The sequence below is a fragment of the Sciurus carolinensis genome, unplaced genomic scaffold, assembly GCF_902686445.1.
Source record: "Sciurus carolinensis unplaced genomic scaffold, mSciCar1.2, whole genome shotgun sequence".
In the NCBI taxonomy this organism is placed as follows: domain Eukaryota; kingdom Metazoa; phylum Chordata; class Mammalia; order Rodentia; family Sciuridae; genus Sciurus; species Sciurus carolinensis.
The window spans coordinates 1,707,352-1,721,930 of record NW_025920129.1 but is presented as its reverse complement, the minus strand read 5'-3'; the positions used below and the strand labels follow the sequence as shown (position 1 = coordinate 1,721,930).

General features: G+C 34.5%; 1 protein-coding gene across 1 annotated transcript in view; it reads left to right on the top strand.

Moving 5' to 3' along the window:
* Positions 1 to 14,579, top strand: part of LOC124974041 (son of sevenless homolog 2-like) — a 93,248-nt gene that overhangs the window by 47,466 nt on the left and 31,203 nt on the right. Inside the window, 5 exon segments of the mRNA XM_047537615.1 lie at positions 704 to 814; positions 12,403 to 12,530; positions 13,173 to 13,253; positions 13,255 to 13,826; positions 14,316 to 14,393. Of these exon segments, the coding sequence (XP_047393571.1) occupies positions 704 to 814; positions 12,403 to 12,530; positions 13,173 to 13,253; positions 13,255 to 13,826; positions 14,316 to 14,393 (970 nt within the window).

Sequence of the window (14,579 nt, the reverse complement as noted above, 5' to 3'; positions counted from 1 at the left end):
AGCCCCATTTTTATTTTTCTTATTTAAAGACAGGTCATGCTAGTTGCTTTGGGTCTTATTATGTTGCTGAGGCTGGCTTTGAACCTGTGATCCTCTTGCCTCAGCCTCCCAAGTCTCTGGGATTACAGGTGTTGCCACCACACCTGGTGCCAAATTGATTTATGGGGGCTGTACCATTTTATATTCCCAATAGCCTTAGTTCTAACTGAACATGGGAGTTATTATTAATTATCAGAGGTAGCAATTTATTTAAATAAATACATTGGGAAAGCTATGGGCAGTTAATGGTTTGTTGTTTTTGCTTTCCTTTAACATTGGAAACCACTGAGTATCAATGTTCTTTTCCTTTGAAAGTATTCTAAATGTAAACTTATGTAAACCTGGGTAACCTTGAATTTCCCAACTTATCAATATACTTTTCATTTATTGGGGATAAAATGTCCATTTTAATAGCTTGATACTTGGGATCACACAGTCCATTATTTATTTTAAGGTCCATAGCCTCTTGACATCTAGTGTTCAAGGTCAGTGCTTATATTTAAAAAAATAATTATCAGTTTCAGACATAGTTATTGTTTGTCTTTGGAAAGTAGAAAGCAATAAGCGATGATTGTTCATTGAGGACTTGAACATAACGTTGTCATTAGGTAATCTGTAGCATATTAGTAAAGATGTTCCTTTACATTTTCATTTTTTTAAATAGGAGCAAGCATTTGATCCTTATGAAACATTATCACAGAATATTCTTTCACCAGAGTTTAATGAACATTTCAGTAAGTTGATGGCCAGACCTGCAGTTGCTCTACACTTCCAGGTAAATTAAATGTTATTTTCTTTTATGAAACAAAGAAATATATCATCATCTTATTGTTGAAATGTTTGTAAGGCTAGAATCCTTTTATAAAGCAAGTATGAAAATAAATTTCATTAGTCCTTCAAAAATCCATTAATTCTAAGAGCCCATTTTAAATTATTTTCTGTATTCTGTCTTTTTTCAGTCTGCTCTTAATGTGGTAAATATTTTATAGCACAACATCACAAATATTGAATAACCAGAAGAGTCTGGCACATTTTGGATGAGAGTAGAGATATGAATCTGGGGAGCTATTTCAGTGTCATATTCTCTATAGGAATATTTGGAGAAATCATTAAGAAATGAGAATAGCCTCATACTTTCTCACATTGATTTCTCTATCAGTTCTACAATTTAAAGGAGATGAATACTGAAGCGAGGTGGAAGATGTAAATTTCTTGGTTTAATGATGCATTTAGAGAAAATGAAAATAGGTGAAGAGACACCAAATTTTTATTCTGTCAACTCCTAAATGTTTCATTGACATAAGTGATACTGATTACTTATTAGCTGTAGCAACTTCTGTATCTAGACTGGCTCTTTCTTCTCAGCATGGGAAATGATCAAATCTGTATTGTCTTAAAACAAGCAAGCAAACCATCCAGTCTTTCTTCACTGTAGCTGCTCTATGCTTCCATTTTTCACTCTGCAGTCAGTTATCTTCATATTAGGTTTTACCCTTCTGCCTCAAACACTACCATCTGTGTTCTAACCAGGATATAATACTAAAACATACCTTTTCAACTAACTTAATTTGCCAAATAAAGTGGATATTTTTATTTATACTTTTGTCCATAGCATACATATATGAATTAATGGAGGTTTTTTGAAGGAATTTTTTAAAAAGCATATTATACTCTTTCTCGCATTTAATATTGGTCTTGTAAATTATTTGTCTTGTGGGCAGAAATATCAGTAAGTCAACTTTAAAAAATCAACATGAGTTGATTTAAATTCCTTATAACTTTTAGAAAATCATTTGTTCTACATAGCAGTAGTTTTCAACACCTGGGTATACCTATCCCTAGGTACACATGAAAATTTTTCATGGGATAATAAAAGCACAGGTAACTTTAAGGAAATTAGTTCCTAGTTTGTCTGAGACCTTGTTTGTGTATTTTACATTTTCTTTTCCAATTTCTCTTATATATTACCCCATGCCATATTGAATTTCCTACTATGCACTGATCCAAGATGTGAAAATCCCCAAGGCACCAGTGAAAAGGGGGCAAAAAGCATTGCTACTGACAGTTCATTGAGTACAAAGTAAGAATATCCAAAAGAAAGATGTGGAGTAATTACAGTAAAAACTCTTGGTAGTGAAATGCCATATTTGTCTCTCCTTCATCACATTTTTCTGACTACGTAAGAAGCAAGATATTGATGACAAAGGTGAATATTAACTTATTAAAAAGAGTGCTCCCTTATTCATTCACTGTATAGAGGGGAAGTTATAAAGTTCTCATACCAGGATGTTCTCTGTTAGAAACAGTTTTAAATTCTTGCTGATGCTTCTACTCCTTAAGACCAGGGTATTCATATGTTTACATGAATATAATCATCAACTCAGGCTTTCTGAAAACCAAAAAAGTTACAAGGTACAGTAAACTCCCTTCACCTTGATTCACCAGGTGTTAACATTATGTAATATTTGCTTTGCCATTCTTTATGTGTGTATGTGTGAGTATGTTCATAACTTCAAAAGCTTTGGATATATCTATTGAAAGAAATGCCCTGACCCTTGAAAAAGACTATGAGAAATAGTTTACTGCACATTTACTCTTTTAGTACTGACACAACTGATTCAAGGACATGGTGAAGAAAAATATTATGGTGCTGTTTTTTAAAGTACATGTTTTAAAAAACATCATAAAAAAGTTTTAATGAGTTGATTTTCCCACAAGATTATTAACTATACTTTTGTGAAAATCTAGAAATAAGTTTATTACTACCAAAAAATAATCACACACATATTATTTCACATCTATACAGAGGTCCTGGTCCATGGAAATAGAAACAAATTCATAATTTATTATAATTTCCCATGCTTTAGACACACAGATATTTCATAGTAGTTGTAGCATTTTACAGGAGTTAAAGAGAAGCTTGATAAATATTTCAGTGGGTTGCCAGAGAGGGAGGCGAGTGTGACTGCGTCGGAAACCGGGCTGCTGTCCGGAGGAGGAGGTGTGTGGCGAGCTGTTTGAACTCAGAATGACTGCTTCTGAACACCTGGGGGTTGCCCGGAGGAAGAGTACAAGTGCGGTGGGTCGCTTGGTCTAGGAGTGACTGCATCAGAGCCACAGGCGGTTGCCAGAGGAGGAGGCGAGTGGTGAGTTGTTTGGACTCAAAGCGACCGCTCCTCAACACAGGTGGCCTGCCTGGAGGAGGAGCGTGGTGGGTCACTTGGTCTCCCAGCAACCGCTCATGAACACCCGGGGGGCTACCCCGAGGAGGAGGAGGAGGAACAGGGCGGGTCACTTGGGCTTGGAGTGACTGCCTAGGGATACGGGAGGTTGGCGGGAGGAGGAGACGCAAAGTGAGTTGCTTGGACTCCTAGTGACTGCGTTGGAAACCGGACTGCTGTCCGGTGGAGGAGGTGTGTGGCGGGTCTCTGGGTCTCGGAGCTATTGTACAGGGCTCCAGGTGGTGGCTCAGAGGAGGGGCCGCATAGCCAGGTGATAAGGTGCAGAGTAGGGTCCCAGGAGCTACATGGCTTCTTGCTGGAAGAGCCGCACAGAGACACGCCTAGGGGCGGAGCGAAGTTTCCAGGACTGTGAGCAGATTATCTGGGAGAGGCAGCCTAAGGAGACTCGCCTGCGAAGGGTGAGGCTCCCAGGCCCAGGAGGTAGGTCTGGGCCCCTGGGAACGTTGCAGAGGAAGACAGCCAAGCCCAGGCGGTAGTTGCAGATTGAGGGGAACCTCTAGGAGAGGAACTGACCAGTGAGACGTTCCCACCGAGTGAGTCTTCCCTACCGGGAGAGGTTTTCCCACAGGGACGGTAAAACCAGAGACACAGTCACAAACAGGACTTGCCTCAGCCCACAGCCTAGTTTCCCATTGGTTGACCATTCGTCAACAACTGGAGACACCTCTGACCACTAGCAGGGAATATACGCCACCTGAGGGTCACCACCCTAGAAGGCAGTTTCTTCGTGGAGCTCCGCATTATCAACTTCCTCCAAGACTTCAGGCTACTGAAGGATAAGAGGGGACATACTAGCAATCTTCAGGGACATTACAAGTTGATAGAGAAAATCTGCAATATCTTAATGACCCACTGATTCCTGAACAATATGAGAAAACAAGGAAAGAAAATGCCCCGAACAAATCTAGATGTTACATCAATAGAATCCAACAACAGCATGGCAGAAAAATGACAGAAAGGGAGTTCAGAATGTACATAATTAAAATGATTAGGGAAGCAAATGATGAGATGAAAGAGCAAATGCAGGCATTGAATGATGAGATGAAAGAGCAAATGCAGGCATTGAATGATCGCACCAATCGACAGTTAACAGAGCAAATTCAGGAAGCAAAAGATCATTTCAATAAAGAGTTAGAGATATTGAAAAAAAACCAAACAGAAATCCTTGAAATGAAGGAAACAATAAACCAAATTAAGAACTCAATAGAAAGCATAACCAATAGGATGGAACACCTGGAAGACAGAACTTCAGATATTGAAGACAAAATATTTAACCTCAAAAACAAAGTTGAACAAACAGAGAAGATGGTAAGAAATCATGAACAGAATCTGCAAGAACTATGGGATATCATGATAAGGCCAAATTTGAGAATTATTGGGATTGAGGAAGGCTTAGAGAAACAAACCAAAGGAATGAACAATCTATTCAATGAAATAATATCAGAAAACTTCCCAAATCTGAAGAATGAAATGGAAAATCAAGTTCAAGAGGCTTATAGGACTCCAAATACACAAAATTACAACAGACCCACACCAAGGCACGTTATAATGAAAATACCTAACATACAAAATAAAGACAGAATTTTAAAGGCTGTGAGAGAAAAGAACCAAATTACATTCAGGGGGAAACCAATACGGATATCAGCAGATTTTTCAATCCAGACCCTAAAAGCTAGAAGGACCTGGAACAACATTTTTCAAGCTCTGAAAGAAAATGGATGCCAACCAAGAATCTTATACCCAGCAAAGCTTACCTTCAAATTTGACGATGAAATAAAATCTTTCCATGATAAACAAAAGCTAAAAGAATTTACAAAAAGAAAGCCAGCATTACAGAACATTCTCAGCAAAATATTTCATGAGGAAGAAATAAAAAACAAAGAAGCAAATCAGCAAAGGGAGGAATTATCCTAAAGGAACTGTCAAATAAAGGAGGAACCAAGATGTGTCAAAAAATAAATAAATAAATAAATAAAATTTTAAATATGAACCAAATGACTGGGAATACAAATCATATCTCAATAATAACCCTGAATGTTAATGGCCTGAATTCATCAATCAAAAGACATAGACTGGCGGATTGGATTAAAAAGAAAGATCCAACAATATGTTGCCTGCAAGAGACTCACCTCATAGGAAGAAATACCCATAGACTAAAGGTGAAAGGATGGGGAAAAACATACCATGCACATGGACTCAGCAAAAAAGCTGGAGTATTCATCCTCATTTCAGATAATGTGGACTTCAAGCCAATGTTAGTCAGAAGGGATAAGGAAGGACATTTCATACTGCTTAAGGGAAGCATAAATCAGCAAGATATAACAATCATAAACATCTATGCCCCAAACAGTGGCTCATCCATGTATGTTAAACAAATCCTTCTCAATTTTAGAAACCAAATAGACCATAACACAATAATACTAGGTGATTTTAACACGCCTCTCTCACCACTGGACAGATCTTCCAAACAAAAATTGAACAAAGAAACCATAGATCTCAATAACACAACCAATAATTTAGACTTAACAGACATTTATAGAATATACCATCCAACCAAGAACGAATACACTTTCTTCTCAGCAGCACATGGATCCTTCTCTAAAATAGACCATATATTATGCCAAAAAGCTAATGTCAGCAAATACAAGAAGATAGAGACACTACCTTGTATTCTATCAGACCATAATGGATTGAAGTTAGAAATAAATGAAAGAGTAAAAAACAGAAACTACTCCAACACCTGGAGATTAAACGATATGCTATTATATGATGAATGGATAGCAAAAGATATTAGGAAGGAAATTAATAAATTCTTAGAGAATTTGAGAACAAAGAAATATCATATCAAAATCTCTGGGACACTATGAAAGCAGTACTTAGAGGAAGATTTATTTCATTGAGCACATTTAATAAAAGAAGTAAAACTCAAAAAATAAACGACCTAACACTACAGCTCAAAGCCCTAGAAAAAGAAGAACAGACCAACACCAAAAGTAGTAGAAGACAGGAAATAGTCAAACTCAGAGCTGAAATCAACGAAATTGAAACAAAAGAAACAATACAAAAAATTGACAAAATAAATAGTTGGTTCTTCAAAAAAATAAACAAAATTGATAAACTTTTAGCCACACTAACAAAGAGAAGATGAGAGAAAACCCAAATCACTAAAATTCGGAATGAACAAGGAAATATCACAACAGACACGACTGAAATACAAAACATAATTAGAAGCTATTTTGAAAATCTATACTCCAACAAAATAGAAAATTTCGAAGACATCAACAGGTTTCTAGAGACATATGAATTACCTAAACTGAACGAGGAGGACATACACAATTTAAATAGACCAATTTCAAGTAATGAAATAGAAGAAGTCATCAAAAGCCTACCAACAAAGAAAAGTCCAGGACCAGATGGGTTCTCAGCCGAGTTCTACAAAACTTTTAAAGAAGAGCTCATTCCAATACTACTGAAAGTATTCCATAAATAGAAGAGGAGGGAACCCTCCCAAACTCATTCTATGAAGCCAATAATTACCCTGATACCTAAAACAGACAGAGACACATCGAGGAAAGAAAATTTCAGACCAATATCCTTAATGTACATCGACGCAAAAATTCTCAACAAAATTTAAGCAAATCGCATACAAAAACATATTAAAAAGATAGTGCACCATGATCAAGTGGGTTTCATCCCAGGGATGCAAGGTTGGTTCAACATCAGGAAATCAATAAATGTCATTCACCATATCAATAGACTTAAAGTCAAGAATCACAAGATTATTTCGATAGATGCAGAAAAAGCACTTGATAAAATACAGCATCCCTTCATGCTCAAAACACTAGAAAAAATAGGGATAGTGGGAACATTCCTTAACATTGTAAAGGCCATCTACGCTAAGCCCATGGCTAATATTATTCTAAATGGTGAAAAACTGAAAGCATTCCCTCTAAAAACTGGAACAAGGCAGGGATGCCCTCTTTCACCACTTCTATTCAATATCATCCTGGAAACTCTACCCAGAGCAATTAGACTGACCAAATAAATTAAAGGGATACGAATAGAAAAAGAAGAACTCAAACTATCCCTATTTGCTGATGATATGATTGTATACTTAGAGGAACCAGGAAATTCCACCAGAAAACTGTTAGATCTCATAAGTGAATTCAGTAAAGTAGCGGGATATAAGTTCAATGGACATAAACCTAAGGCATTTCTATACATAAGCGATGAATCTTCAGAAAGAGAAATCAGGAAAACTACCCCATTCACAATAGCTTCAAAAAAAATAAAATACTTGGGAATCAATCTCACAAAAGAGGTGAAAGACCTCTACAATGAGAACTACAGAACACTAAAGAAAGAAATTAAAGAAAACCTCAGAAGATGGAAAGATCTCCCATATTCTTGAATAGGAAGAATTAATATTGTGAAAATGGCCATACTACCAAAAGTGCTATACAGATTTAATGCAATTCCAATTAAAATCCCAATGATGTACCTTACAGAAATAGAGCAAGAAATTATGAAATTCATCTGGAAGAATAAAAAACCCAGAATAGCTAAAGCAATCCTTGGCAGAAAGAGTGAAGCAGGGGGTATCGCAATACCAGATCTTCAACTCTACTACAAAGCAATAGTAACAAAAAAGGCATGGTATTGGTACCAAAATGGAAAGGTGGATCAATGGTACAGAATAGAGGACATGGACACAAACCCAAATAAATACAATTTTCTCATACTAGACAAAGGTGCCAAAAATATGCAATGGAGAAAAGATAGCCGCTTCAACAAATGGTGCTGCGAGAATTGGAAATCCATATGCAACAGAATGAAACTAAACCCATATCTCTCACCATGCACGAAACTAAACTCAAAATGGATTAAGGATCTCAGAATCAGACCAGAGACCTTGCATCTTATAGAAGAAAAAGTAGGTCCTGAGCTTCAACATGTCGGCTTAGGACAAGACTTCCTCAACAGGACTCCCATAGCACAAGAAATAAAAGCAAGAATTAATAACTGGGATAGATTCAAACTAAAAAGCTTTCTCTCAGCAAAGGAAACTATCAGCAATGTGAAGAAAGAGCCTACAGAGTGGGAGAAAATCTTTGCCAATCATACTTCAGATAGAGCACTAATCTCCAGAATCTATAAAGAACTCAAAAAACTCTACACCAAGAATGCAAGTAATCCAATAAACAAATGGGCTAAGGAAATGAATAGACACTTCACAGAAGAAGATCTACAAGCAATCAACAAACATATGGAAAAATGTTCAACATCTCTAGTAATAACAGAAATGCAAATCAAAACCACCCTAAGATTCCATCTCACCCCAATTAGAATGGCGATTATCAAGAATACAAACAACAACAGGTGTTGGCGAGGATGTGGGGAGAAAGGTACACTTATACATTGCTGGTGGGGCTGCAAATTAGTGCAGCCACTCTGGAAAGCAGTATGGAGACTCCTTAGAAAACTTGGAATGGAACCACCATTTGACCCAGCTATCCCACTCCTTGGCCTATACCCAAAGGATTTAAAATCAGCATATTACAGAGATACAGCCACATCAATGTTCATAGCTGCTCAGTTCACAATAGCCAGATTGTGGAACCAACTTAGATGTCCTTCAATTGATGAATGGATAAAGAAACTGTGGTATATATATACAATGGAATATTACTCTGACATGTGCTAGTGTAGAGATACAGCATAATAATGTAACCAAAAGTATGGACACTGGGGTTTAATAATGTAGCCAAAAGTATGGACACTGGGGTTAGGACTCCTGGGTTTGAATATAGGTTCTGCTACACTTTTTTTAGGCACATTATTTAACTTCTCTGTGCATCACTTCCTTCATGTGTACCATGTTTAAGATAATAACACTTATCACTTACAACAGAGATGTAATAAAGATTAAATAAGCTACTGAGTAAGAAAACATGCACAGGGAACTCAAAAAATGTTCATCATTATTTGTCTTAACACCTAAAATTTTAAGTGTTCATAAAATAAGTCATTTATTCTAATAACTTCTGCCAGTTACTTTTTGGGTACTTACAGTGCACAGGTAGCATACTAAAAGTGAACAGCCACAGTTTTTAAGACATTTATAGTTAGTGAAGGAAAAGAAGCAGAATAAGGAATTACCATATAAGAGTGTAACAGAAGTAATACTGTGAGACCAGCATGGTAGGAGTAACTAACTCTGCCTAGGGCAGTCAGAAAAAAATTCCTGTGGTTGTTGGGTGAATAGGGATTTATCCTAGTAAGTGTGTATGTCCTATTTATTTGAAGAAGTCATGAAAGACAATTGCTGAGGAACAATTTACATTGACAATAGAAATGTGAGAACTTAATGCAACTCTCAATCCTAAATTGAGAAAAAATTATCCTAAAGTATATTACTAGGGCAAGTGACAGAACTGGAATATGTACTGTAGAACAGGTAATAGAGCTTTATCAATGCTTAATTTCCCGAAATCAGTCACTGTGCTGATTCTGTGCAAAGAAAAAGAAAAGAAAATCCTTATTCTAAAATGTACCACTTGGACTGGGGGTGTGGCTCAGTGGTAGAGCACTTGTTTATCATGTGCTGGGCACTGATCTTGATTCTCAGCACTGCATGTAAATAAATAAAAATAAAGGTCCACTGACAACAAAAAAGTAAAAAAATAAAAAGTACCACTGAAATATTAAAGGAGGCAAAGGGAACAATCCTATTTGACAGTAACTTGTGATGTATTTGAGTTTTTCTTATTTTCCAAAAATGATCTCAGAACCATTCAGCAGTTATTCTCCTTATTCTGCAAGGAAGTAGATAGTATCACAAACTACTCCCAGGGGGAAGGTGGTGCACACAGACTGATGATGCTTGTGACAAAATGTTGAAAAAATAGGGACTGATAGTATACAGGATTTGGCATGTGTTGGTCTTGCAACTTTTCTGTAAGTGTGCTGTTGCTTCAAAAGAAAAAAAAAGAAGGAAGAAAAGGCATCATTAGAAGACATCTTCTTTCAGAAGGGGCATTTCTAGATATCCTAGAGGTATTTCATTGGGTAGATATCCTAGAGGTTCATTGGGTATTTAGGAGAGCCCAACATGTGGAAAGTGTATGGAACTCATGAAAGTGCATGACTAATTTGAAAATAGTTCAATATGGTAATTTCTATGTTAATATAATAATTTAGAATACAATCTTTCAAATATCTACAGAGAACTAGCTTGGATATTCTTAAGCTCTGTTTATGAAATATTGCTGCTCAAAATTCAAGAAATATTTTACAAATTATTGGACAAATGTTATCCCGGAGACATGTTTTCTATACTATCATCAGTAGGAAATCTCATTTTCTAAATATCCTGAATCATTTATTTGTTTCACAACCTGTAATTATTACACAACTATTTTTAAAAGATGTGTATAAGGGGTTTGGGTGGGCTTAAGCTAAGTAGATAGTAGAAATTAAGTATCCTTGTAACCCTAGAATCTCAACATTGGTGATAATTTGGAAATTTCTATCCTCAAAAACAGAATAAAAATGTTTTAATTAATTTATATCATCAACATCCTCTTTATTATGAAAATATCTTAGAGTGGAGCTGAGATGCATCATATGAAATTTGTAAAATGGCAAAATATGTGATTTTGCTAGTAATTTTTACCTTTAAAGGTCAGAATAACCAAGTATTATATTTTTGCAAACTTACATGGTAATTTGAACCTTTTGTGCTAATGCCTGAATGTTTTCTTTCTCATACTAGAGATTAAGATATTACTTCTGGGTTGGGGATACAGCTTAGTTGGTAGAGTGCTTGGCCCTTGGTTCAATCCCCAGCACCGCAAAAAAGAAAAAAAAAAGATATTCTAATGATAGTCCCTTAAATTATTTTTAATTGCTAATCTCTTGATGCCCAAACTCTACAGGATTCTTTAAATAGCCAAATGTCTCTATGTTTCATATATGGAATAATTTTTAGGGCATAAAAGAAAGGTAATGGCCCAAGTTCTCAAACAATATTCAACATTTTCCTTACTGAGAAAGGAAAATCTTGCTGAATGCTTTTGAGAATGCAGTTGAAATATGAAGAAAATATAAAGTTTGCACAAATTTTCTAGGAAGTTAAAAATCATAACATTTATTTTAAAAATTTTTTCTGAAAGATGATAATTTTTTATATTTCTTCTTACATAAATACATATTTATGTAATTTCCATATGACATTTATATAATATTCCACTTTTGAATTTTTCTGTCAGATGATTTGTGACATAGGTACATAATCCAATATCAATTATTTATTATAAAGTAAACTTTCTGGGAACTTTACAAGAGAAATTTTGGAAAATGAAATAAAACCAGAACTTTGGAAATTAACAAACCAATTTAAAATTTTATTTCTAATGGTTATAACATAGAATATTAATTTTCATGGTTTCTTGATATTGACTAGAATGGTTGGATTTTGTGTTATAAAAATACTAGTAGAAACCTTTATGAATTCTGTTTGCAGAAAGGTTTTTTTTTAAATTATTTTTTGTGGTGCTGCGGATCAAACCCAGGGACTTGTGCTTGCAATGCAAGCACTCTACCAACTGAGCTATCTCCCTAGCCCTGCAGAAAGGTTTCTAATGGATTGAAGTGTTAAAAGCTTTTCTACCTTGTTATGCTGTAAAAGAAATATTTGTAAGCTTTTTGAAATTGCTGAAACTCAATTATTTAATCATTTGAGAATGTGAAATCATTTGTGGGAGTTTATCCTGCTTTCTGTATTCATGGTTGCTAATGAATAAAAGTAAGTTGTAGTCTTCATGTTTTTGATAATTGAAACTATTTTTGTAAATCTGGAAGATGTTAAAATGATTTTCACAATCTATTTTTTACTGTTTGTTAATAATAATTTATATCTATATCGTATTTGTAGAAAGAATGTTGATTTAAGGCATTATAGAGTAAACATAGTTGTATAAAATAGTTGTTTTTATTAAGTATATTTAAAGTGTATTTAAAGTTTTGAACATTTGATGATGCTTTCTCTAATTACAATAAAATTGAAGGAAGAATCAAACAATGCAGTTTTAATTTATCTTTTGTTTTTTTTTTCCCTTAGCAATTGAAAGCATGTAGTGAAGAACAAGAAGACAGAGAATGTTTGAATCAAGCTATAACTGCTCTCAGGAATCTTCAAGGTAGTGTGGACCGAATTTACAAGCAGTATTCACCTAGACACCAACCTGGGTAATTCTAAACTGTTGAAAATATGAATATTTCTATATGCTTCAGTGTATCTGATACTTGGTTTTCTCAAAAAGTGTAATTTATAATGACAATTTCATTTTAAAAGTTTTGCTTTTCTTTCATTTTTCTGGTTGTTTTAGTTTTAAGATTAGCATTGTAGTAATGTTAAGATACAATTAATAAATTTGAAAAATGTGTTTAATTATTTTTGTAAGAGCAGTACCATAATTTAGGATTATTTGTAATTTTAATACTTATGACATCAGGAATTTTGAAATATAGAGTCTGTAATGCTTCTCTTTCACAGTAATGAAATGGGATATATTTTTATATTTTAATTTTTTTAATTCTAATTATACATGACAGAATGAATTTATGCATTATTCTTCAGGGACAAAGTTAGAAGAAAGTGAATGTTGTATATAAAGTTTAGTATTTGGTTATTTAATTTTTTTCTTTTGAAAGTCTGGGGATTTAACCCATGGCTTCATGTATGCTAATAATCATGTACTCTACCACTGAATTACACCTCGCCCAGTTTAATATTTTCGTTACTTGATTTGAGATAGTTCACACTTAAAGATATTAGGAATTAGAATCATGTAATAATTGAATAACTTAAATTCATCTATTTTTTCAATTAGATCTTGTCTGCCCTTTTTATAATTGTCAATTAAGAAGCAAACACCTGACCATCAAAAAAATGAATGAAATACAGAAAAACAGATGGTTGGGAAGGCAAAGTTATTGGACAGTGTTGCAATGAATTCATTATGGAAGGACCATTGACAAGAATTGGTGCTAAACATGAACGACATATTTTTCTTTTTGATGGCTTAATGATCAGCTGTAAACCTAATTGTGGCCAGTTCCAGCTTCCAGGTTGCAGTAGTGCAGAATATAGATTAAAAGAAAAGTTTGTCATGAGGAAAGTACAAATCTGTGATAAGGAAGATACCTGTGAGTGCAGACATGCTTTTGAATTAGTATCCAAAGATGAAAAGAGCATAATATTTGCTGCTAAGTCTGTGGAAGAGAAAAATAATTGGATGGCAGCTCTTATTTCTCTTCATTATCGTAGTACTCTAGATCAAATGCTAGATTCTGTGTTATTGAAAGAAGAAAATGAGCAGCCACTGAGATTACCAAGTCCAGAAGTGTATCATTTTGTGGTAAAAGACTGTGAGGAAAACATTGTTTTTGAAGACAACTTGCAAAGTAGAAGTGGAATCCCAATTATTAAAGGAGGAACGGTGGTGAAATTAATTGAAAGGCTAACATATCATATGTATGCAGGTTAAGTGAAACTCATTACAAGGACTTGCCGAGGGCCCAGTTCCCCAAAACTTTTTAACAGTGTTCAAAGATAATGCATAAACCCATTTATCCATCATCCAACTTTAATAATTATCAGCTCATGTTTTATCTGTTTCACTGCAGATGGAAATGCCTTAGTCCTAGAATTATTTTGAAGATTTAAGGGAAAAAAATGGATTGTTTCCAAAATATTAAAATACTGCAAAATTAACAGGGAAATAACTAAATGTTTCTAAAATATAATATTGTTAACTTTATTAGTTATTAAATAAGTGCTAATAAAATTTGCATTTTCCTGGTTTTTAAATTTGAAAGCAGTCCTCATTTATCAAGAAAATACTGCCATTGACAGGAAAAGCTACAGTAGGAAAAGACTGAGTAAAAAGAAAAAGGAAGGAAAATATGGTACTTTGAATTAATTAAACTGAAAAATTGAACATGATATATGTTTATGCTCCACTTTTGCAGATTCCTATTTTGTTCATACTTTTCTTACTACATATCGTTCATTTTGTAAACCATGGGACTTGCTAAACTTACTGATTGGTGACAAAAATGTATATTTTACTTGCATTAATATTTAATGAATATTTATTTATGAATATTTATGAATAATTTATAAATATCTGTTCTGTACCTTGCAAAGTGCTTAGTAGCTAATAACTACTCAGGTAGGTGTGGAACATAACTTATTTGGCATTACATTAGAAGTATTACTGTACTTTTTAAATA